We start from the raw sequence: 26,980 nt of genomic DNA on the forward strand, positions 1-26,980 counted from the left end.
AGACAGCTGGGTCGATGAAAGTGGGAGAGTATCTGTTCTGAGACAGATGACTGAAAACACTTTCTGTGTTAGACATCAGGCCCTGATCATTCTCTGGGACAGATGTGGATGTGGACAGCTGTGGACTTGCATGAGGATGTGCATGTGCATCTATACACGAGAAAATGTAATGGCAACCTCCTGACAATGAGTTGATTTTGTAACAACGTAAGAAAGTAAATAAAATAAAATAATAAAATAATAACCGTGTGTGTGACTGCTTAACAAAAATAGGACCAAAGGTGTTAAACACAGTACAGACATGATGTCAGCATGCTCTGAGCTCAGACAGTCCACATGCTCTCATGCAGGTGCTCCATGCATGAAGTAAAGAGAAGAGGAAATCCCTGCTCAAAGATGGCAGCCCATTCTTACCTGTGAAAGCTGCTCACTTAGTGTATTTGCATTTAGACTGCCACTTCAGCTGCAGCTTCAACTGCTTTCAGTAGGAAACCATTTCAAATAATGGAACTTTAAATCCTCAGCAGCATTTTGTTATGGTTAAGATGAGCAGCAGGAGTAAAGCAGCCACATGTTTATCTTCACCCATAATTAACATGTAGTAAAAAAAAAAAACAACAACACTGTGGACCACAGGCAGCGCGAGGTCCGAACAGCAGCCACCACCATTCAACAGAGGAGCCTGACCCTCATCTGACCATCAGATCAAATACACAAGGCTGGTGTAATGTGAGGCCTTCATCAGAGAGGCAGCAACCACCACAGTACTGACAATAAAATACAGTCATCCTCTGTGTGTGTGCGTGTGCAGTTATTTCTGACCCACCACACACGATGTGTGTCAGTCATGTCGGCAGCAGTTCTGAAGATTCATTACACCTCAGACATGAAGGCAACTTCTATTTTCAGTGGGAAAATATTTCCACATTTTTCTCTGCAAATCTTCAGCAGCAGGATTGTTTAGGTCTGAAAATGAAGCCTTTTCCACCTTATTAATGAATATGTGTTTTTATATTCATATTCCATGACTGACTGTGTTTTAAAATGTTACTGATGCCTGAGTTGTTATTATAATTTTGTTTAAATGGGTTGTTGTGTAGATTTAGGGGGGAAAAAAACAAAACAACAACAACGACGACGACTAATTGAATGTTGACACATAAGCTGTGTGAGGAACTGACTGACAGCAGTGCAGGTAAAATAACAAGCTGCGCTGTGGAGGCTGCAGGGAGAATAAGATGGAGAGAGTGTGCTCAGTGTGTGTGTGTGTGAGAGAGAGAGAGAGAGAGAGAGAGAGAGTAGGGGGCCGTCCTTTCTACAGTGGACCTGTCACACACAATATTTAGCATGAAGTCAACCCCCTCCTCCTCCCCCTCCCTCCCTCGCTATACTCTGTGTGGGGATCAAGCCTCACTCTTCCACAGCCTTCATGTCTGACAACACAGAGAGGAGAAAAAGAAGAAGAAGGAAACTGACTGAACGCTTTTTTTTTCTGACTTTCTGACGCGTCGGGGAACTTTTTGTCCATGTCACTAGTAAACCTGAGGCCAGGACAGCCATCAGCCTGCAGCACACCTCTCTGCTTTCTCCACGGATTTATTTAACCAGACCGGGATTCGACGTAAGTGTTCTCATCTCTCTCTCTCTCTTTCTCTCTCATCTCTCACTTTGTCTCAGTACATCTGGGATCCATGCGGCCATTTAAAAAAAAAAAAAAAAAAAAAATGTGCGTAAAAGTTGAGAAAATCTTGCCGAGGTGTAGAGGAGAGTCTTCGTGAACTCTCTTTTAGGGTAGAATATGCAGCTTTCCATGAGTCCAGCAGAGCCCGGTTCTTCATGTTCAGCTGTCAGGGGGTCTGAGAGTTAAATCGCAGGGAAAAAGGAGAGTGAAGAGCAGGAGTTTAGTTCTCAGTGTGTGTGTGTGTGTGTGTGTGTGTCGATCAGCAGATCATGATGCTGATGAGAGGAGACACAGCCGAATAAATATGGGACAGGTTTATAAAAGTGTGTACTGCGTGTATTTCATTCAGACAAAGTCATCACCGCGATAACAAACTCTAACAAAATGAAAGTCAGAGGATGAGGACTCTCTCTGTGTCTGCGGCCTGTTGACTGGGGAAAAAAAAAAAAAAAAAAAAAAAAGGTTCAGAGCGTTTAGGAAGCGCGTGAAGCAGATCCTCCACGCCCTATGAAAACGGATTGTTTCTCGTGGAGGGTTAACGTACTGAACCCCCCTCTGCCCTGCGGGCCCGGGGCTTTTCCTCCAAAACTCTGGGAATCAGTGAAACGGACGTTGTGAAAATATCTGGGAGCTCAGAAATATTTGGGGGATGTGGAGGAAATTGATAGGTGGCAGGTGGCTGCCGCGGACAGAAAAACACCAGTCTACACACACACACACGCACGCACGCACACACACACACACACACACACACACAGTATCAGTCTAGTTTATATTTACAATATTTACATCAATATCATAATCATTCTGACTGGAATATTTCGCTTTTTAATGTTAAATATTTTTATTCTCAGTTTGACAACAACAACAACAATAACAATAATAACAATAATAATAATAATGATATGTGAATGAATACTATTAATAATAATGTAAGGCCCTCACTGTAGCGCTGAATGGATGTTTTTGATTTTTTTTTTTGGACATATCAGTTTTTCTATTATTGTCTTATTGCCCAGGATGGTTAGAGCGGTCTGATCCAGTCTAAAACCTGGAGCTTTTTCTGTCTCATCAGTTCAATAATAATAATAATAATAATAATACATGAAGAAAATACTGTCTGTTTGTAACCCACAGGTTTCTGATTTAGTCTTCATATTTTATATATTTATAGATATAAAAAATACATGTACCGTTTTTGAAGCTTCAGGCTGTGTTGTTTCTTTTACTAAAATTTATTTCCTTAAATTATTTTCTTGAATTAAAAAAAAAAAAAAAATTAAAAAAAAATCAAAGGCTGGCCAGATTTACCTTCAGGAATCACCTGCGTAGATTTCCTCCCCTTCAGTTAGGAGCCTCTTTTGCATCTGCTCCCAGGTCAGAACATATGAAAATAAGATTTGTTTAATCGAAGTTCACGTTTGGCCTCAGGGCGCAATATAAATATTTCTTTTAGTGTTCCAGGACCGGCCGTGCTCAGAGAGGCCGCGGCCTGCTGCTCTGACAGGGCGAGAGGCGTCTGTTAGTCCGAGAAAACATGTGGACGTCCAGGTTTCTCTGTAAATACACAGGACTCCTGTTTACCCTGTTAGTTTGTTATTATACGGAAGAAATCAGCTCCTGACAGGCGGGAACTTGCATTTGGCCTCAACTACCATAATTCAATTAAATCACATATTAACAAGGCGTTGAAAAATATTCAGCAGAGCGGAATGTGCAGACAGAAATATGTCTTTACCCGACCTGCTGTGATTTTTCATTTCTACACATTCATTTCATGTAAAACCATGAATTACCTGTTATGAACTTATTTAAAACGTAATTAAATCACATTCCTGTAACATCAACCCCTAAACTAGACTGAATGAAATCATCTCGGCCTGCTCTTCATTATGTCTAAAATGTGCGATAGATTTCTCTGACTTCCTTTCTGTATAATTTCAGTGGTTTCTTCTGAATCAGAGGAATAAACCTTGTTGTTTTACACGCAGAGACTGAGTGGAATCGGTGAAATATATTTTTGATCAGCCATAATAAATTCTTGATGCAGTCAGGCTGTGTGTTAATCACCGCTGTGGACTTGTGTTGGCTCGCACAGCCAATTATTCCCCGGCTCTCTTTGCATGGAGCCAGAGTGTGAGCTGCAGGACTGCCGCGGCCTCGCCGCCTCAATCATATGCAAATGGCTGTTAGAGGAGGGCAGAAATTAACATCTACAAACATTGGACTGAAATTCCATCTGCCGCCTCTTCGAGGAGGTCCTTAATAAGTTCTCAGACAGCAAAGTGACACACATCTTAATCAACTCTTAATCCCGGGAATTAATTCTTGAAGCGTTTATGAATAATTCCCGGGCTAATGCCTGCAGTCCGTGGAAATGCAAGCAGTCTGTCGCGCGCACCACCAGATGGACCCGCCAATCTCCCGAAAAATGAGAGGATTTTTTTTGCCTCCATTATTATTATTTTTTATTATTATTACCAAATATATATTTTAATGAGCTCGCCTTCACGGGGCGACTGCTTATGCAAAGCGCTGCAGCTTATGCAAACCAGAGACTCTCATCTCGCTGTTGATTTGCGTCCATTTATGAACAGGAGGAGTAAACACTGAGGCCCATCCCAGCAATGTTTCAGGCTTTATCTAAGCCCTGAGGCAGCGGGACACAGCAGGTCAGGTGGATGGAGAAATGAAAGGTGGCTGCTTCAGTGGCCACAAGTGCTCCAGGAAATAGCCTGGGCCTAGACTGTGGTAGATGCACCAGGTTAACCTTTGATTTCCATGAAGATCACTCAGAAGTGACCTCTCAGTGGGATGTAGCACAGAGGGAAGTCAACAACACAAGTGTGGCAGTGACAGAGGCTCAGTGATCAGACTGTCAGATACTGTCTTTATCTCAGTGATGACCTGTTGGCCATACTGAGCTCAGAGGGAGCGGGTGAACTGCGCTTGATTTTGGAAATATAATCATGTGGAGCCCCTGATGTGCTGTAGCTGGGAGTTAAGGGTGAGGGAGGGTTGCGGCGATGGGGAGGGGGGTAAAAGGGGCCGCTGACACCTTGTTCTGGGCAAAATGACTGGCTTGCATCACCCGCACTCCCCTCGCTGCCAAGCCAGCCAACCTCTCAGCACCACATTGACACCAGAGCGTCTGTCCATCCATCACTGCCACAGTGGATATAGCCCCTGGACTGGCTCACATTCATATTTCTGACCAAAATACTGGACCAGGCAGGGCTGTGCACTCACAAAGGGACAGCTGTTGCTCTGTCGGGCGAGTACCCTGACCAGTCACTGCGACCCATTTGTGGAGAGTCTTTGATTTTAAAGCGGCTCAACACACACCAGCAAAGGTAACACTGCTTTAAACAGAAAATTCAATACTACTCTTTATTTTAAACATAGAAACTGCTTGTGTGTTGGATTCATACATTTACCCTGAGTTCTACTTTCAACAAAGGGTACCCTCAGTTTCACCTCATTCTCAACAAGATAAATATAATAACAGCCTAAAGGTGTGATGGCCGGTTATGTTGAAGAATACTTTGCTGCTAACAGTTTATCAGGGCAGGTTATGAACACGGTGCTACAGCTCTGAAAGGTCAGATCAGGGCCGTTTGAAAAACTCAAAGACAAAACGAGACAAATGGACGATCCAATGTTCTCGCTCAAACACGCAAAACTCACCACTTGTGGAAAAGCCAACAAATGAACTTAAACTGAAATAGTCGGTCACATTTTCTCTGCAGCCTTTTGAAATCCAACACAGACACACATCATCTGCTGTTACTGAGCCGTTCTGCAAAACAACAGAAAAAAAACATACCAATATTTGTGTGGTTATGAACAAGGGGATAGCAGATCTCTCTGACCCAGAAGTCAACTTTAACCCACAAATCCATATCAGAGGCTTATTAATCCAAAGCCACAACACAGAGGCAGCGTGCTTACCAAGGTAATCTCTCTACTGGGAGCCTTGACCTTATCCTCAGTCTTGCATCTTTTTTCCCAGGGATATTCTGCTGTCAGCCGGAGGCTGGTTTCATGTCTTCTAATCTTTTGTGAAATGCTCCGATCATTCTCACGGATACTAAACACAGAACAGATGTTCCTTCTTTAAAGTCTTCGGCAAATGTTACTTGTGTTAGCAGTGAAATATTAAATGTGCATTAGGCAGCATTTTTAAGAGCTGAGGCGTTGTTTGTCTGAGTAAAATAAGATGGCAGATGTGTTTGATAGAAGAAAAAGTTGATCCACCTCTCAGATGTCACAGATACTCTGTGCTAATAAGGTGCTAAACCTTTAATCAGGATACGCAGGTTGGCTTCGGCGCAGCATTGTGTTGCTTTGTCACAGAGGCCGACACAATGTTAAGTGAGGCTCAGGAAGTGTTTAAAGGAAGATGCTAATGACTTACAGTGATGATGGTGGTCATTTTTGTGTTTTGCTGTGTTAAATTCAGTGACGGCAGCAGAATGTGGATCTCTGTGGAACCTGGAAGGACAAAAAATGAAACCAGCCTCTATTTGATTTGCAGTTTTTATGAACTGCAAAAAAAAAAAAAAAAAAAAAAAACACAGTTTAAACACATGATATGTTTTAGACAATCAGTACAAGTGTTAAGTATCTCCTGGCTTTTCTGGTTCTTTGAAACAAACATTTCATATTCATTCATCCATTCGCCCTTCAGATATGCTGGATGTGTTTTCAAGATGTTTGGCCATCAGTAAGAAAAGCTCCTTTTCACTCTTTTCTTCACACGAAAACTGGAGATGCAGCTCTGTGCAGTGAGGGTCAGAGTGAGAAGCCAAATATTAAGTGTACAGATTTCATTCTGTATCCTCTAAAAGACTGAACTTTCATCTAAAACATATTTTACTGTGTTATTCCTGTAGGAGTCTTGAACATCGAATGTTGACTTTTACCCGGGTCCTCACTGGCAGGTGGAGCTCCCTCTAAGGTCATGTGCTCAATACTGTGTCTGGGAATTTGGGTGTTTAAATGACCTGAAGAGGAGTTTTCAGTCATGGTGGGTTTTGAAGGGTGACTGATATTTTTTTGGATGATTTTGATTTAAGCAAAACAGTAAATGAAATGAAAGTATAATAGAAAGTATAAACAATTATACTGTTACTGGCTAAAAGCATTTGATTCATCGTAATAATGAATCTTCTTCTTCCTGTGTGTTGGACTTTGAGAAGGAGGATTCAAATCATCTTCAGTGATTCTGGTTCAGGAGTTAAACCAAGCTGTAGAATGTGGTGTTGTTGTTGATGGTGGTAGTGGTGGTGGTGGGGGCTTGTCTGACATCATGCCATACCCTGAACCCCCCACCCCCACCCCCCCACGAGGCTTCAAATTTAACCCCAGCACAAGTCACATGTGACTGGCACACAAAGGACTGGCATGATGGCAAAAAGACCGCAGGGAAACACAACAAGGGAGCTCATTCTCCAGGGGGCGAAGAGAGGTGGGGTGTGGGGGTGGGGGCAAATACTCTGCTTCTAAGTATAAAGCTCGTAACCACAATGCTGACTACACACACAGGGACCGACAATGTCCAAACAGGCAGCAGGGATGGTTAAACCCCTGCTCAAACTCAGCGTTTGATTTTCAGGGTTGAGGTTTATCACCTTTTTAAATCTTTGATGACATAGATTCATTGTAGTCTGCTGCAGCCTTAAGACTCTGCTCTGAAGCTGTAAACTTTAGGTTTTACCCGCTGATGTCCTGGGAAATGCAAGGTAAATAGAAAAGGAGGGTAAACAGTGACACCACGCTGCGTTTAGGTGGGCTCAGCCTTTACTTTACTCCTGCTTTATCCCTTTTATTCCTCTACGCAAATACACCTCTCCTACGTTTGACAGAGTGGTTTTAAATCCGAGTGTCTCTTATGTCTCATACTTTGAAGAACTTGTAAATGTGACTTGACATCAGATCACAGGTAGAACGTGAGAAGCACATTATAAGGCCATGGTTGTATTGTGTATTGTTTTGTGTGTGCATTATGAAGTTTTTTGGAAGTGTAAGACAAATATAATCTTTCTTTTTGACTCTATAAGCGTTTTAAAAACTTTTGTAAAAACTCTCTAAATCTCTCTCACTTCCAACAGAATGTGTGTGTCCCACAACATCTCCAGGTGTTAACTGCTCTCAGATAAATAAACAACAATGCTATTTTTGGGCTCCACCACTTCACCGGCTAGAATTTGGCTTGGAAATGTCATTGTACATTTTACAGCAATAACTCTATTGCTTTTCACATGAGGCTCAAAATAGGCAGTTCAGGGCAGGTCTTGTTATAGCTGCTTATGTCAGGCTCCTATAAAGGGATCAGGATTACAACCTCATCCAGGGGTGAATGGAAAGATCAAGGAGAAAATAGAAACAGAATGCACCAACAAATTAAACAAATGCACACAAACCCACTCACACTGAGTCTGTATTGATTTTATTAAACTGATACTTTACAGGAAAATAGGAAATGTAGAGGAAACAGAGACTAAAGATATTTTATTTCATTTTATTATTTCAGTAACTGTACTTCAAACCACATTTTGTGTTATTAAGTCTCAGATTAGGAGAATAAACATTAAGAAAAACATTAAGAGCAAACGTTCTGTTAGACTGTGAGGGTCCAACAGTTCCAGGTCAGGGTGGTCAAGATGAAGCCTGAGAGAGGAAAAAAAACCGGTGGCATGAGGATGACATGAGAGTATCAGGCAGCTGGGCAGTCTGAGGACTGGACATCTTACAGAGGGTAAGATGCGCTCATCCTCTGTCAGCCGTGCCGTGCCGTGCCGTGTTGGGATATTCTACATGTTATTAGCTTTAAAAAAAAAAAAAAACATCTCGGGGAGCGGAGACAGAACTGAGCAGGTTAATAATAATAATAACAACAACATATTCATGTAGAATATTCATCATTTCCTGATGAATATTATAAACATGTTCTCAGGAGAATGACGGAAACGAAAATGATTTTCAGACTGAAATATTATAGAAAATGGAAATTCACTCCCGTCTGTATATTATTATCACATTTAGATATTATAATGGTGCTTGTAGCGGTCATAATATGATATCATTATCACACAGGAGGCCTGCATTTAATCTGCGCCTGTACAACAAAGACATCGCGGCCGCGGTAAACGCCGACGTTGCTGTTGTTGGTCACAGAGGGCCTGTTCCCCGCTGACTGACAATGTGTCGGTGCTGGGACCATGAAACCTGACGTGTGTGTTTATGTGTGTGTGTGTGTGTGTGTATCTGCAGAGCCTGGTTATGGATTTTAACCTGCTGACGGACAGTGAAGCCCGCAGCCCGGCGCTGTCGCTCTCCGACTCCGGGACCCCGCAGCACGACCAGGGATGTAAAGGCCAGGACAACAGCGGTCAGTTGCATGCGTCTCTATCTGTGTGTCTGATGTTTACTGGATGTCCCGGTCTGCCTGGTGCACCACTGGACCGACCCAAGTTATTCTGACACGTCAAGAAAAAACGGTCACATTTACAGACAGGCGAGAAACGTCCGATCACACTGTTTACTGTAATAATATTAAGGTCATACAAAAACAACAACAAGGATAGCATAATAATAATAATGATAATAATAATTTTATTCATTTATTATTATTATTATTATTATTATTATTATTATAGTTTTACTAAATTAAAGGGACAAACTGGCTCCAAACCAAACAGACAGTAATGATGTTGAGCCTGTGGTGTTGCTGCTCACCGGATCATACAGAGGTAACAGAGGAGAACCAGTCCCACACGGCGACAATAATCAGAGCCGATGAAACAAAAAACAAACAAACAAACAAACAAAACAACAACATGTGTTTACCGACGCAGAGTCTGTAGCTTGTAAACCACTTTGAGAGGAATTAAATGCAATCGCACAATCCGGAAGTCCACGGAGTCCACTCTGATCCTTTTCATTATTTTGTGCCGGTTTCTGACCTTCTCAGAAGCCGGAGCCGATGATGGGGCTGTGATAACATATAAGTCATTTGACTTTGAATATGAAAATAATTGCAAAAGAGCGACACCCATGTCTGATGCTCTCAGGAGACGTGCTGAATGAAACCGAGCCGCCGAGCCGGATTTGATTCAGCACAACATAAAGTCAAGAAATATCTCATTTCTAATCATGGAGATAATGGTCTGTATTTGATCTATGGTGTATTTCAATTCTCTGTGTGTAATAATAATAATAAATAATATAATACTGACCTGTGTTGGAAAATGGCGGAGTGTTTGATGATTGAAGGACATTAAACTCAAAGCTACTGGGACAAAAAAAAAAAAATGTTTGCAGTTTTTCAGGGGCTTTCAGCCTCATGTCACAGCCTTCATCAGCTGTGGCTTGTCAGTGATAATTCTGTATAAGAACCAGGTGATCATATTTGATTATTTCCTAACTGAGATTAAGATTTAAGATTTACCCTGCTCCTCTCATTCTGAAACCTGCGACTGTATGATCCAGTGTTTTATATACAATTAACAAATATTCGCCTGCTTGGATTTTTCTGAACTCTGTCAAACATCTTAACCCAACCATCTCTGTGTCCAGTGGTGTGTGAGTGTGAGTGTGTTGCTGTATGTGTAACCCAGTCTAATTGCTAAACTGTGTGTGGTTAGAAATCCAGCCCTAACAAACTGTCAAACACAAACTATCTTGGAAAGAAATGAGGTGTAAAATGCTGTCACATACTGTATCTCCAGCTCTTCCTAAGGAGGAGCTAAATTAGTCTTAAAGAGTTTAGTCCTGAGGAAGACTTGTCTGTAAACCATTCCTCTAATGGGACCAGTGTGTTTTTATAGAGCCTAAATGTCACATTGATTATATTAAAACCAGCCCAGATGGTGTCTGTTAGGAGAGGAAAAGAAGCACATTTCCTTTGCACTGATAGAAGGCTTTTATTTTCATGATATAAACTATAACCCAGGGAATACTGTGGGACACCCTATCAAGAAAATGTGGTGATGATGTTTAATTATTTTTTAAATTGGACAATTAATAATTTTGCCCATATGTAAATCTAAATCCAATTAACATGTTTTATTAATCTAATTTTCATAGTAAAAGCCTCAAATATTTACATTTTTGCATTGTTCAATAAAACACAGCTGTGCAATAGAATGTGATGAAATATTAATAATATGACAAAACATTTTACAATTAAAAATATTGGGGGTATTTTATAAACTTATTAACTTAACATGTTCAAATCTGAAAACCTTGAGGACAGCAAAATAACTCTATAATGAAGAGAGGTCAGAATTTCTCCCCAAAATGTTGTTACTGGCAGTGTGGCACATAAGATTTACAATTTCAAATGTTTTTGTACATTTAATAAAACAAATTGGAAAAATCCAGGTTAGAGATTTTAGAGACTTTTATTTTGGTTTTTGGTGTCTGCTGTCCTATCTATGGCCCTTCATGAACACACAGATTTTTTTTTTATTTTTTTTAGATAAATACATTTCTTCCAGTGCATTGTTGGCATTTGTTCTCTTTTATAATGATCATAAAGTACAACCTTACATCTGGATTCAGTTATTGTGAAGTATAATATGGCTGCCACACCTTACCACACCAAGTTGACGCCCATGCTGCAGGCATGGATAAGTGAATATCTCACACCCATGACTGAATGACCTGAGTGTGTGTCTTTATAATAAGCTTTCTCTCTGAAAAAAAAGGTGCAGCTCCTGTAAAAACTGGCTTTGATTTTAGTTCTGAAAGCTCTGACCTGGAGAAAAATATGTATTTAATGGTCCATGTGAATTCGCTAAGGCTCTTTGATTCTGGATTTTGCCATTTTCTCCAGATGTTGTAAAGTGATTTCGTTAAAAGCCTCTTGGAGTCATTTTCCAGATTAGAGCACTCTGAGAAGCTGACCTAGAACAACTCTGTCATGTCACCGCATTATCAGTCAGATTGCTCCTATTGTTGGTCAGTGCGTTGCTCTAAAAAGGGCTGCCCTTTCCTCTGTATTGTGTTATAGACTTTGGCCTTAAGTGACAGCTTACCCAGTGTCAGTTTACTGCCAGATAACAGCCTCGGCCTGGCCCTTATTGGTTTTGCTGGTGGCCCTGTGGAGCCTCTTTTTAAACCCCGCTGATCATTTTGAACTGCTCCCAGAGAGCTAAGCCCTCGCCAAACAGAGCCCAACCTGCCCCAGTCACAAAAGCTTGATCCAACGGATTAGCTGGCAAACTAATTTCACTTCTTTCTGTGAGGTCCTCAAATTGTGGGAGTCAGATCTGGCAGAGAGGAACCCTGGCAGACATAACATGGATGTGTGGTCTTTTAAAATCACTGTGCTGGGGACCAAATGCAATCACCTGCTGCTCCTGCACATCTTTGACTGTAATGCAGTGTTTGGAATCACTCTCTCTTGACAATATCGTACCCAGCCTTGTCATTTTTGTCTTGTCATGATGTTTGATCTGAAAATATTATCTGGTGGGTTTCAGCTGGGACTGGATAGTGTTGATCCAAGGTGAAAGGTGTCAGAGTAATGTACTGTTTCACACACACAGAATGTGTTAGCCTTTCAAGTGTTGACACTTCTGCTTCTCTATGCAGAATTCAGCCAGCTAGACTCTACAGGAACAAGAGCACTGTTCAAAAAGAGCCCAGCTTTTAGGTACTTCCTGTCTAAATTTTAGTAACTCTCTGAGTGTGTGAATGGACTTTTTAAATTCACAGCGCATTAACTGGTTTCATCACATGCTACCAGTCCCACAGTATCCTAAGTATCGCTCAGAAAAGACCTGATATGTAACTGTAATTTCTTAGTTGGAATGGAGATGAGATTCAGTTGCTAAATGTCCATCTTGTTGTGCTCTGGTCAAATGTGAAAATGTAGCTTATTTCACTGGACTGGCAGAATGCTTCTTGATATCATTCACACAGATCACATAAACACATTTTGACCATTTAATTTAAATTCTGTCCAAAATGACCATTCGAAGGAAATGAATGGCTGACATTACAATTCAGATCAAAGTTGAGTTTAGGAAGATTTCCATCCATCAAATGGACAGACCTCACGCACACGCTCACCAAGTATATTAATAGGAACAACTGTCCACCTGCTTATTCATGCAATTGTCCAATCAACCAATCGTGTGGTTGTATTTATAAAATCCTGCAGATACAGGTCAGGAGCTTCAGTTAATGAATAATGTGATCTCAGTGACTTTGACCTTTGACCCAGACAGACTGCTTTGAGTATTTCTGAAACTGCTGATCTCCTGGGATTTTCACACACAACAGTCTCCAGAGTTTTTACTCAGAATGGAGCCAGAAACAAAACAAAAAACAGAAAGACTACAGTTACTCAGATAACCACTCTTTCCAACTGCGCTGAGCAGAAAAGTATCTCAGAGTGATCAACACCTCCAACCTTGAGGTGGATGGACTACAACAGCACCAGACCACGTCAGGTTCCACTCCTGTCAGCCAAGAACAGAAATCTGAGGCTGCAGTGGACACAGGCTCACCAAAACTGGACAGTTGAAGACTGGAAACATGTAGCCTGGTCTGATGGATCTGGATTTCTGCTGAGGCAGCAGATGGTAGGCTCAGAATTTGGCTTCAACAGAATGAATCCATAGAGCCAGCCTGCCTTGTGTCATCAGTCCAGGCTGCTGTTGGTGGTGGTGTAATGGTGTGTGGAATGTTTTCTTGACTCACTTTGGGCCTTTAACACCAATCAATCATGGTCTGAATGCCACAGTCTATCTGAGTATTGTTGCTGACCATGTTCATCCCTTTATGGCCACAGTTTACCATCTTCTAATGGCTACTTCCAGCAGGATAATGCTCCATGTCACAAAGCTAAAGTCGTCTTAAACTGGGTTCATGAACATGACAGTGAGTTCAGTGAACTTCAGTGACCTCCTCAGTCACCAGATCTGAATCCAGTAGAACACCTTTGATGTGAGTAGATGTGGTAGAACAGGAGGTTGGCAGCATGAATGTGCAGCTGACAAATCAGCAGAAATGATGTGATGCAGTCATGTCAACATGGAGCAGAATCTCAGAGGAAAGTTTCCAACATCTTGTTGAATCTATGCTGCTAAGACCTGAGGCTGTTAGAGAGCACAGGGAGGAACTACCCTGTCTCATGACTTTGTGTAAACTGACATAAATTTGCCATTTCTCATGACAGTAAGCATGACTTTCAAACTCATGTATTTCATTGGAGCCATATTTTTGAATGAAATGCTATGTTCACTATAAGAAGCAGAGTTGCAAAGAGGCAGGTTGGTGGATGGCAGATAATAACATGAGAGACTGAGGTTCACACCCAGTCCTGCCTGTCGTTAGGTTTAGGCAACAAAATCACTTTGGTTAAGGTTAGTTGGTGGTTTTGATTATATTTAAATCAACACATTGTGAAATGAATTGTAAATGAATCAGTACATTAAATGTTGTGACTACTTCACTAACTGCCATGAGAGCAGTTTGCAGTATTAATAGGGTGTTCCTAATAAAGTGCTTGTTGGGTGTACATACACACACACAGACCTCAGCCCCTTCCTGTGTTTCTGGGAACCCCTCATGGGAACCAACCCCTCCAGACAAAATATCATACATATGGGAATATTGTCATTGACGCAAACAGTTGCAGCCTTGTTTGGAAAAATATTCTTTGGGACATTGCTCACATTTCATTCTGGCGTCACAACGACGACAACTGACTCTATGTGAGGCTCATGATCAGATCTTTGATCATGACACTGGTTAAGTGGAGAAAATGAAGCTGACAGTGCAGATGCATTAGAGGAGGAAGTGTCAGAGGTGGAAGACAACAGAGAATGATCCAGACTGTGTGAGAAGTGATCAGTGATCTGTGCCCGGAAGTCAAAGAATGGGAATTTGTCTTCAGCTTAAGCTGACCTCTCCAAAGAGGCAGACTGTTGACTGAGAATGCTGTCAGGATGACCAGGGGGTTGACAAAGTGTGCTATATCCCAGACTGACGACATCAATTCCTGCTTTGAACTGTTCTGATGGAGACAATAGAAAACATGGTCTTAGCTGTGTCGAACTACTGTTTGGTGTGTACAGGTCCAATAAATCCTCTTGTAGTTTATTGAGTGCAGAGTCTGGTCAGGCATTTTTTGTGCCACATCAGTTTGACTTGGAACACCACAGATATTATTTGGTACCACTGTTGTTCCATTTACATGAAGTGCTGAACACTGTTTATTTTGCTCAAAAACAAATAAGTTACAATTCCAAATGGAGGAACAAAACATGTTGGAATTATTAGAAATAAAGGAACATCACAGGAACAAAACCCAAGAGGTAGACAGTCTTTTACTCAAAGCATAGAAAATCAAAAATCAAGCATGTAATTCAACAAGTGAATATTCATCATTGTAAATTATCTTGGTTTAAATACTTTTTGCAGCTACTTGGCTTTGAGCAGTTCTTTTGTGTTATTTTCTCCACAGGGTTAAAACCATGTACATTTAAATATAGACAACAGAGTTAAGCGAAGATGTGGAAAAACTTTACGTTAGCTGTTCCATCTGATGTCAATTCATACTTCTACTCCACCACACCCCAGAGTGAGAGATTGACAGCAGTAGTAAAAATGGTCACTATGCAGATTAAGAATTTACACACCAAACATACTGTACTGGATGATTTAAAAAAAAAAAAAATGTATAGTTTAAACTGATCAAATTGGCTCCACCTCCCCCAGCACCAACACTGAAATGCTGCTTACACATTAAATTATCAGTAGAATCAATCCAGTGATTTAATATACACAATAATATGGAAATTCTGCCTAAAGATTACTTTTATTTTTCATATTGATTCAGCTGATAACACTGCTGCACTTTGACTAAAGTGAGAATGCAGAACTTTGTTGTTGTTGTTGTTGTAATTTTAGTGTAGTAAAAGGTCTGAATATTTTACCAGTGTATCTATATGTTACCTGACCATATTTTTTCCTGATTCTTACAAGCTCACATCACACAGTGGAATGATGAGGGCAGCGCCTGCACTACCACCTGATCTTCTTTCATATCAGTGAAACTGTTGCTATGTCTAAAAAATAAACCTAGAGAATATTAAAATAATAAAACTCTATTTTTTCATCCATTCAATTTTTATACAGCCTACCAAATGAAGTTTACTGTAATAAGTTAATACTGTAAAATATTGAAATTCATAACTTTGCATGATTACTTTGTTGTTATATAACTTACCTGGAGGCATGGAAACTATGGTCATCATCATTTTTTTGTTGAACTATTGGTGTATCCTGTCATTCTGTCTGCTCCTACCTATCTTCCTACCTCCCAGTGTCCTTATGAAATAAGTTTTCTTCCTGCGTCTCTGCAGACACAGAGAAGTCCCACCACAACCAGCTGGATGAGTCCAGTGCCGAGGACAGTTCTCTGAAGAAGAAGCAGCGGCGGCAGAGGACTCACTTCACCAGCCAGCAGCTCCAGGAGCTGGAGGCTACCTTCCAGAGGAACCGCTACCCTGACATGAGCACCAGAGAGGAGATTGCCGTGTGGACCAACCTCACTGAGGCACGGGTCAGGGTGGGTACACACACACTGTCTCAGCGTGGTTTTGTTACAGCTTGATTGCGGTGATGAGGTTGAAGGTGTGCTGATCAGTGAGGTGTTGTGTTACTGAACAAGGTTATTTGTTCAACACTCTGGCCACGTTTCCATGACACATGGTCTGCATATTTGTGGTGCCCTGATTATGACTCATGACGATCTTCATTACCTTTCATCTGGCACCACCATTGGGCCAAATTTCCCTCTTGTATCCTGTGCATAACAAAATGTAGAGTGGAGCACATGTTCCTTGAGTTTTTCTCTGGTGCCAAGGTGGATTTAAACTAATCTCAGAGACCCCATGGTCCTACTTTTGGTGCCTCCCTCAAACATTTTTAGGCCATTTTTAGAACATTTACCTTCATTAAAAAAAAAAAAAAAAGATTCAATCCATCTGCACAGCAGGGCACCAAAGCAGAGGGCTCCAGTAAAATAAGGCAGGGTCATCTGACAATTAACATTTTGACACAACACCAGTCACCCACATTCCTGGTAGATTACCTTGTTACATATATTACCTCATGATTATTGTGATAAAAAATAAATGTACTCCAACTGGACTTCTCCAGTCAAATTTCATTGTCTCATTCCTGCTCAGCACACCCCCACTAACGCAGCCCTATCCACTATTTTAACTCTAACTTTAGTCTTTTGCCCTCAGTTAATGTCAAAATGTTCAATATGCTGTTAGTCCTCTTGAATCATGGGGTGGACTGAACCCTAAGGTCTGGCAGATACTGTTACTCTAAGACCACTCATTAGAGTCTCCACAGATTTCAACCATGTGCCATTGTCGTCTTCCATCAGCTGAGAAAGACTTTGAGATGTGATTAAAACCTTTTCTTTTAGTTTTGTCAAACTGCCGTCTCTAAGGTTGAGAATCAACTTCCATGCTCAACTTTAAAGCTGCCACATAATTAATAAGAATGCTGCTCTGTGTCTGAAAAATCTGAATGGTATATAAAAAAAAAATGTAAAAAAGAAAGCCAATGGCTACAATCACCTCATGGAGGCAGGTGTTCCATGTCCCCATGTTCCATGCCTAATAAGGTATATATCCTGCTTTCTGGACTCCATTGAGGAGGTGGGTGAAATATGTCATAATATGAAATATGCCATAATCACTCCCAAGGCTGAATACTGGTCTGTAGACATGCTGTGGTCATGAGGGCCTCAGTGAGATCACATTAATCAGTTTCCAGGGATGTACCTGCAGGGAAAAGGATTCCTAAATGTTTTTTTTTTTTTTTTTTAAATACAGGATAAAAAGATTATTTCATTTACTGGGTAAGATGTTTTATTCCCTTCTATCAAAGCTTCAATTCACACACTAAACCTAAATGTCAAAGGTGCAGGAGAATGTGCCCACACCCAGTGGTTTGGTCAGTGTAGCTATATGGAGCAGGAGGACACACATTCTGATGGATGACAATACAGTCGCTGGCCTGCCTGACAAGTAATGGATCAAATTAATGTTGGCTGCATGAAAGGTCACATAGCGCACACTCTTGGTTGTTATTTTGAAAGGACAACAGACTACACATTGTCTCGTTCCTAATGTCTATCAGTGGCCGTTCTAACCCCTGCATGTAGGCAAATTCCCACATGCCCAAAATACTTCACCTGTCAGCTTGATTCATGTGATTTGTCAGAGAGCTGTTGTTAATGATCAGAGCTGCAGCCTGACAGAACATAGAGGGAGTTGTATGCTGTGCAGACTGTAAAGACCTTGAAATCAAATGTCTGATTTGTGATTTCAGAATAAATAAAACTGCCTTCACTCCACTGGTACATTTTATCACTATCATATAAAGGGACATTCAGAGAAGCCTCTGACACAAAATCAGCCCCTGTGCTATCTGCTCTGGTGTACAGCCCCGCTGTATCAGCTAAGCTTTCAGCAAAGTGCCAAGGTCAGCATGCTAACATGCTCGTAGTTAAAACGTTGACATGCTGATGTTTAGCAGATAATGTTCACCACAGTTTAAATTAGTGTGTTTAGCATGTGCGGTGCAAAGTACAGCTTAGGGCTGATGAGAATCAAAGTAAAACTCTGACCTGATGCTGGAGCCAGATAGACAGCATGACATCCCCGCAGCCATGTTACTAGCCCAGAATGAGAGAATCTGAATTACTTTTTACTAATTATAATATAAAAAGTTTGTTGTAGACCAGTAGTCAGCACTGTCACCTCATAGCTAGAGGCTTTTCTGTACAGGGTTTACATGTTCTTCCTGTTCTCTCCAGGTTCTCTGTCTTCCTCCCACAGTCCAAACACACGTAGGTTCACTGGTGACTCTAAATCACCCGTAGATGTGAATGTGAGTGTGACTGGTTGTTTGTCTCTGTGTGTCAGCCCTGTGATAGACTGGTGATCTGTCCAGGGTGTACCCCACATGCAAAACCTATTCAGCTCTTTGACACAGGGCAAAATAGCCGCAGCTGCACTGAGCCTATGTGACCAATCTGTTCCAGCTATACTATTTTTTGTATGGGAAACATGGTGTATGCTAGATAAGATAAGATAAGATAAGATAAGATAGACTTTATTTATTCCACTTGTGGGAAATTTACATGATATATAAATATATATATATAAATAAAAAAGGGTAAAAAAAAAATGTGCAGCAATCAGCATTAAAAAAACTAAATGTGCAGTTTGTAATATAGGAAAATGGTGATAATCGGTGAGGTATGTGCAAATAAAGTGACCAGAAAGTGGAGTCCAGAGTGCAGGTTTATTGTTGGGTCAGACTGGTGTTGTACAGTCGTGATGGTTGTTGGAATAAATGACCTGCAGTAGTGCACCGTGGATGCAGCAGTCTGTTACTGAAGGAGCTACTCAGGTCTCATGCAGGGGGGTGGGAGGGGTCGTCCATGATAGACGTCAGCTTGGCCAACATCCTCCTCTCACCCACCTCCTCAGTGGAGTCCAGAGACCAGTCCAGGACAGAGCTGGCACGTCTGACCATCTTATTCAGTCTCTTCCTGTCTCTCTCTGAGCATCCACAGCTCCAGCAGACCACTGCATACAAGATGGCAGAGGCCACCACAGAGTCATAGAAAGTCCTTAGCAGTGACCTGCACACTCCGAACGACCTCAGTCCTCTCAGCAGGTGGAGATGACTCTGGCCCTTCTTGTATGGGGCGTTGGTGTTGTGAGACCAGTCCAGTTTATTGTTGATGTAAACACCCAGGTATTTGTACTCCTCCATGATCTCAATGTCCAAACCCTGGATGTTCACCGCTGCAGTGAGAAGTGACTTCCTGCTGAAGTCGATCGCCACCTCCTTCGTCTTGCTGGGGTTGATGTGCAGATTGTTCTTACCACACCAGTCAATAAAGTTAGCGATGACCTCCCTGCACTCCAGATCGTTCCCCTGAGACACACCCAACAATGGCTGTGTCGTCGGAGAACTTCTGGAGATGGCAACTGTCAGTGTTGTGTCTGAAGTCTGAAGTGTACAGGGTAAAGAGGAAGGGGGACAGTACTGTACCTGTGGGACCACGCAGGATGTTTTCCACAGGAGCGGAACTTTCTCCAGACGGAGGCTCAATTTGGAGATGTACAGAAAAACCCCTCAGTGCTGATCTGAACAGTCCTTGAACAGTCTGGCACTGATGCCTTCCTCGCCTTCCTCCCTCCTCACCTGGTCAGACGTGATGGAGAGGCAGGAAGGGGGAGGGGGAGTGACCCCTGCTGAGAGTGGTGTGTGGATCACCCTGATAGAGAGTGAAGGGGGAGGGGGGTGTTGAATATTAAGGTACCCACTCACCCACAGGATCACTGAAATACAGAATCACTAAATTATTCCTGCAGTAAACTACAGAATGGTTATGGTAGGACAGAGTTAGCGACTAGCAGCTGAACATAGTTTTTTAAGAGAAAGTATTTTGATCTCTTAAAGAGTCATTTTGCTCCACTCTCATCTTTTCATATGCGCCTGGGTCAGTGCGCTCAGATATCAATCACTCTCAGTCCACTGATTTCCTGATTTTAATTCATTCCTTCTTTTTTAGTCTTCATTGTAATGCATTTCCCCTCTTGCCCAGAAACAAATGTCATGGTTCCTAGCAGACATGTACAGAACAGTTGATACGAAAGTAGAAAACAGCTTGAATTTACCACAAATAAGAAACAGAGGCTCCATGACAGAGCTGTTATAAACCAGCCGACTGCCTCGATCAGTTGATTGCAGATTGTCTAAATAGGAATGTCTGTGCCCCCACATTCCAATTCATCAATAAATCTCCAACAATAATTTAGCAATAATTAATTGACTAATTATATGTATGCATAAAAATCACATTTTAAAAATGATATCAAATCATAAGTTTGGCTTCAACAACCTCCATCTCTTTCAGTCACTTGATCGTTTCACTGACGACATATAAAGAGGCAGCAGATGAGCCACTGCATGACCTTGAGGTTCGGCCCTTTCCACCAACCTTCAAACTGAGTCACAGTAAAAATGGGGGGTTCCCCTGCTGTCACTGAGGGAGATGGAAAACTCAGAGTCATGAACTTTACACGCACATATTAATGATCAACAGCATTCTGTTGCTATAATAACAGAGGATTGGATGATACACAGCATGTATGCCAAGGGGACAGAGAGATGGCTGAGTATCAACACAGGAAGTGCCTGTAAAAGTTTTATGGGGATTAAAGAGATGAACTATTTGATACCAAATAATTTTAATGTAAAACAAATACACAAGTGTTAACAGATGGCCACGAGGCTTCTGTCAGATACTCTATTTCTGTCCTTTTTCGTTTCCAAGGAAAGGTTTTTGTCTAATTTAGAAAAGTTTGTCCAGATTTTTACCCACAGAGTCTTTCAGGTTTTCATTTCTAAAAACCTTCAGTTTTCCATTAAAGCTTTAATCCATTTCATATCCTCCAAATATAGGACCATAAAATGACAAATGTGAAGATTGCCCTTCCCTGACATTTCTTTCATTGGGATCTCATTATTCAAATAAGTCAATGATTAGTTTTAATAAGCCTTGCCTAATATGACTGTTTGATGATACACTTCAACTTACTTTCTGGGATCATTATGTCAAAAATTCTGAATACACTTGCACACAATATTACTGAAAGTATTTGAGAGGAGTTATGATACTCTGACTGGATGTGTTTTAGAATTAAACTTTATTGACTCCTGACTCTTTCTGATTTCTTAAAGAAAAAGTCATTTGAAAATAACTTCTTCACTCTATTTTTCTTTGTGCGCAAAAAATAATATTAATCTAAATTCTAAGTGAAGCTCTGAAAGCGTCTCATGTCTCCTAACTGACTGCAAAGTGAGGGAAATGTTTCACTCCATCCACCTGCTGCATCAGTGACTGGCTGTGAGCCGGTCGCTTGGCTCTCACTGTCATTTGTCAACTTTCAGACTCACCTTACCTTTTCACCATGACCTCACCTGACCAGCAGCATTTTAATGGTGTGTTTGTGTGTACTGCATGAGCCTCCACAGTTACAATTTAACCCCTTCTATCTTAATAGATGGACTGCTGCCTTAATCATTACAAATACACACAGATGTTTTATGTCACTTTTAGAACTCCGTTTTTAAAATTACAGTTACACTGTGTTTTGCTTACTTTTGTTGTTTTGGTTGTCATTTTTATATTTAATCTATTGTGTGTTACTCAGTTATTCTTGGCCTTTAAAAAATGTACCATGTGTAACTTAAAAACATGAAAAAAGCTCAACAGTCCTCTGCCTCTGGAGGTTGAAAAAAAAAGCTGTCTCATAGTTTACTGTGCGCTTTTTCCGAAAGCAATAGTAGTAGTAGTAAGTAATTTCTGGTCTTGTCTCAGAATGTGAAATTTAAGTTTGATTGATCGAAGTGTTTGGGAGTTACAAGCAAAACAAAACTGTGAAAAAACACTGGTTGTAGAGACATTATTCTTATACATCTTATACAATATGTGATGAAACTTTGTTTCAAATTTTTGACCAATTAACCCTGAAACACCTATAATATTTGTTCAAGTGCTGACTCATAAACAATCACACGCTGATTGTTCAGAGTCTGAGGAGAAATGTTTCAGTGTAATATACTGTATGTACTGAACAACATGTGTGATCACATGTCATGGGAATCTTAGAGAACATTTCTTGGTTGATCACATTCAGATCATTTTCCTTTGAGCCTCCTGTCTGTAAAACGGAAATGTTGGTGAATATTTAAACTTCCACTGCATTAACTCTCTTTGGCCTCTGTTATGTAGACGATATAAAGGATTCTGTTTATGAAGCACAAGGCTACAGTTTCAAATCCAGAGGGTGCTCTGTGTCTCTCCTCCTCTCTAGGCCTTCACTTCCGCTGCTGATAAAATAGTTCTCCATGTTCCAAAAACTGGTTATGACATACTGTACCATACTGATTCTATGTAGACCTCAGTTAAAGTTTAGTGTCTTATCCTGTGACAGCATGGCTGAGTCCAGCTCTGCAGCTTTGCTGGGTGCATCTTTCTGCTATAAACTGTGTTCACATGCATGTTGTCACATACTGTGTTAAATCAGAGAATCTTACTTGGGTCCTGCTTGTAGATTTTTGTATAAATTCTAACAAAGACCTCAATTTAAAAATCTATATTTCCAAAGTTGGAAGAATGTTTTTAAATAAATTTAAAGTGACTCAGAAAAAGCTTTAAAGGCTTTGAAAACACATTTTCAATAATGCTTCCCACTATGAGAGATTGGATTTTACATGAGCACAAAATAATCTGCCACAGTTGTAGTTATTTAAAAAAAAAACATACTTGTGTTTTTCTCTCTGTGACTGCTGCTTATGTTGTCATGCATATTTCATGTTATTAAGAAAAAGTGGGATTTTGTTTAGGGGCTCTGAGGGGAGCTGAAAATAGACTGTACACTCACAAAATGTTTTTCTCCCTCTGGCGTCCTTAGGTGTGGTTCAAGAACCGACGTGCCAAGTGGAGAAAGCGGGAGAGGAACCAGCAGGCAGAGTTATGCAAAAATGGCTTTGGTGCCCAGTTCAATGGACTCATGCAGCCTTACGATGACATGTACACGGGCTACTCCTATAATAACTGGGCCACAAAGAGCCTAGCAAACAGCCCACTCTCTGCCAAGAGCTTCCCGTTCTTTAACTCAATGAATGTAAGCCCCCTGTCATCCCAGCCCATGTTCTCCCCCCCCAGCTCCATCCCCTCCATGAACATGGCCTCTAGCATGGTGCCCTCAGCGGTGGCCGGAGTTCCTGCCACTGGGCTCAACAACCTGGGCAACCTCAACAACCTCAACAGCCCCACGGCGCTCAACTCGGTAGCAGTGACTGCGGCCACTTGCCCCTACGCCACCACAGCCAGTCCCTACATGTACAGAGACACCTGCAACTCCAGCCTGGCCAGCCTGCGGCTCAAGGCCAAGCAGCACACCAACTTTGCGTATCCGGCAGTGCAGAACCCCGTGTCCAACCTGAGCCCCTGCCAATACGCCGTGGACCGACCGGTATGAAGAAGAGGCTTCAACATGACCCCTGACCCAACCGACCAGCTGTAAGTCCATTATTACCCAACTTCACCACTCTTCAGTTCCATCTCTAAGCTACCAGAGGTTCTGCAGACTGGCAGATCATGCTTTTGGTGGTACACACTGAGAATAATCTTCAAAACTGATGCAACAAATACACACACCCAGATGGACCATCACACTTCACAGGAATTCTCTCCCGTTTGTGAAACTGTCACTGAACTGACCAACTGCTTCAAAGGATTTCTAAAGATTGTTATCCATTATCTTTTTTTTCCTTCTTTTGAACTGCATGATTAGAATAAACGTAGAAACCAAGGGTAAATGAAACATGGATGCTTCAACTGGACTGATGGTCAACACCTTGGCCCAAAAACATCAAATGTGATCTTTGCTACTGTCGCAGGAAAAGGGACCTGTGGGTACAAAGCAGGAGACATGGAGGATGTATATAATGGACTTTTTCTGTTTTGTATGTGACAAAAAATATATATGAAAATGTAGTACTTTAAAGATGAGAAAAGCATGTTCTTCAAAAGCAAAGGCCCTAAGTTGGTGTACTATGGGCACATCCTTTAGGAGCTTTAAACTTTGTTGTGAATTCCTCACCCCTTAGAAGGTTATAGGTCAAAGGTCAGCTTGGATGGATGAGATGAGGGCAATACTGGAAAGTGAACATACCCTCAAGCAGTTAAACACACACACACACACACACACACACACACACACACACACACACATACACATACAAACAACAAATTACACACACACCAGAATATCAACAAGATTTTCAAGTAAAACTCTAAAAAGCCATTGAATATATAGATTTGTGTGGTGTTATACAAAGGGAGTCCATGACTGTAAAAAATGTATGTAAGAGTGCAGTTGTTATAACAAAAAATCAAGCTTTTTTTCCTGGTGTAGCCTGCTTTGTCTCATTAAAGAACCAATTAAAGGATCCGTTTTTATGAACTACACATGGGCTTTTACATTGAACCGAACAGTTAATGTCCTTCCATATCTCTAATCTATAACCTATGACATCAGTAGGTGTGACAGGGGCCAAAACATGATGTTCTCACAACAATGAGCACAACACCATGGAAACCCCAACGCACTTCCATGGCAACCCTTACGCAACGGTAAATGAGAGTAGTAGGTTGGAGGGAGAGAGGTGGGGAGATATAGATGTTCCCAATAGCTGCTCACTGATACGTTTGACCTACACTCCAAGTGGTAACTGCGGGCTATCCAGTAACACAGCAGGAATTCACAGAGGCCGAGGCTGAAGCAGCGCCAGGATTACATAAGGGCCTCAAGGAGCGAGGTGTCCCAGTGGAGCCACAAATGAGGGGTTAGCAGCCCATCAATCCCCATCAGCCCCTGCAACTGTTTATTGCTCTGACATTTCCACTATTGTTATCATTGTTGTTTTTTTTTTAAACCAAATTTTTAGTAAATTCTACAAAATCACATGTTTAATCACAAAGCTTTTAAATATTTTGCCATGACCTTGTAAAATCTCAATATTTTGACCACTCAACACCACAGATACTACTGCACATAAAATATATATTGGAAACAATGTTTATTAAAGTGTTGTTACAGTAAGTATTAGAGACAAATATTTTTAAAATCATACAAGCAATTGTTTTAAAGAGGACATGAAGAAGAGGAGAAAACAAAACCAATATGAATTTAACAGGAGATTTTAAAAAGGATCATTTCTTTGGGCAAAAATAACAAACAATAGATGTTCATTTTTGACCTGGCAATTAGCAGTTTGACAGAACAATCTAATAACTCAGGCTCTACGGAAAAACCCCAAATTAAATTGTTTGGCTAAAAAATGTCAAATATTTTTGACTCACACAATTTGACAGTTACACTGTAGAAACTGAAGGTCAAACTCTATTATTTGTTATTACTTTATCTGGACTGTAGCATAAGAATCACAGAAAAACATATAAAACAAGACGTGTTTTCATTAAATTAAAAAGACAAAACATTCTGATTTAAAATAAAAAAAGAACAATCAAATAACTTTGTCTCTATTTTCCCTACAACTAGTGCATAATTACAAAGTTCTCTCCAGGAGACTTTCTAAGAAATTATTATTAAATTGCAGACTTATTGTTTTATTTCCCAATGTGTAATTCCTCTCCACTCTGCCAACTCTGCATGAGAAATGCTAAATACTATAGGAAGAATATTGTATGTAAAAATGCTTAAATCATCCCAGAAAATGTTTTAACTTCATAATGTTACAAAATAAAATACAGAGGAAATTTACTCTGATCAGACAGAATCAGAGCAGAGCAGTTAATCAGAGTGATGCCGTCTGTTGGACACATGTCACAAATCTGCTGCTGGTAATACAGTTTATACCATGGTCATTGAAAATTCTGGATCCTGATTGGTTGGAGGGTGTGGATTAACTTTTAGTAACTGGATTTAACAAATGACTTATGTGTTTGTTTGCCTTTCTAAATCAATGTGTCGCATTTAACTGTATAGACGGCAACAGCTGAGCCTCATTATGATTATTTGTATAACCACAAAAAAACCACCGACCAAGAAAACAAACAAAGAAAGAAAGAAACAGCCTCATGTTTATATGAATCTGGACATCCAAATCAACTAACAGCAGGAAGAGGAAAGAGAGGACCAAGAGAAGACCAAAATAAGAAGCCACGCTGAAGCTTGTAGCCTTGTCCCGGGGGGGGGGGGGGGGACAGCTGCAGGGCAGGGAGAAGACCGGAGAGGAAATGTGAGCAAACTACACAGAAAAATAAAGCAATGTGGAGAAATCACAGGTAAGAGCCTGTGTCTGGGACAGAGAGGGAGAGCACCATGTGATGTTGTCTCCACCGGACAGACAGTTTGAATAACATCATGAATCACCATTCTCTGTTGTTGAGACATAATTGGTGAAAATTTCTCATTTAGATCAGGATTATAAAACCCTGTAACATCTGTGTAGAACTGATCCATGTAATATCCAAGATGTTATTCACCAGAAGTCTGAATAATATTTTAACAAGTTGATATATCAGTCTGAATTAATATCCACAAAATTCCAGTTTAAATGTTTTCAGGCTTTAGATGAAATGTATAATGACTTCATTAGACACAGAACAGCAGTGTGTCATGATATCAGATAACCCTCATC

General features: G+C 40.9%; 1 protein-coding gene across 3 annotated transcripts; it reads left to right on the forward strand.

Moving 5' to 3' along the window:
* The first annotated feature begins 1,379 nt into the window (after nucleotides 1-1,379).
* pitx3 (paired-like homeodomain 3) lies at nucleotides 1,380-24,785 on the forward strand. 3 transcript variants are annotated; one of them, XM_018694671.2, is made up of 4 exons: nucleotides 1,380-1,621; nucleotides 8,957-9,074; nucleotides 16,066-16,271; nucleotides 23,224-24,785. In XM_018694671.2, exons 2-4 carry the CDS (start codon nucleotides 8,966-8,968, stop codon nucleotides 23,791-23,793), a joined length of 885 nt encoding a protein of 294 aa, XP_018550187.1. In that variant the 5' UTR covers nucleotides 1,380-1,621; nucleotides 8,957-8,965; the 3' UTR covers nucleotides 23,794-24,785. The 3 variants fall into 3 exon arrangements, with proteins under 3 accessions (XP_018550187.1, XP_050932739.1, XP_050932738.1); XM_051076782.1 differs by lacking the exon at nucleotides 1,380-1,621 and adding an exon at nucleotides 4,904-5,034; XM_051076781.1 differs by lacking the exon at nucleotides 1,380-1,621 and adding an exon at nucleotides 6,650-6,710.
* The last annotated feature ends 2,195 nt before the right edge of the window (nucleotides 24,786-26,980 follow it).

This window comes from Lates calcarifer, linkage group LG16_LG22 (assembly GCF_001640805.2).
Source record: "Lates calcarifer isolate ASB-BC8 linkage group LG16_LG22, TLL_Latcal_v3, whole genome shotgun sequence".
NCBI lineage: Eukaryota > Metazoa > Chordata > Actinopteri > Centropomidae > Lates > Lates calcarifer.

Coding starts and splice junctions, on each gene's coding strand:
- pitx3 (XM_051076781.1), top strand. Junction 9,075..16,065: donor TAAAGGCCAGGACAACAGCG/GTCAGTTGCATG, acceptor GCGTCTCTGCAG/ACACAGAGAAGTCCCACCAC. Junction 16,272..23,223: donor TCACTGAGGCACGGGTCAGG/GTGGGTACACAC, acceptor TGGCGTCCTTAG/GTGTGGTTCAAGAACCGACG.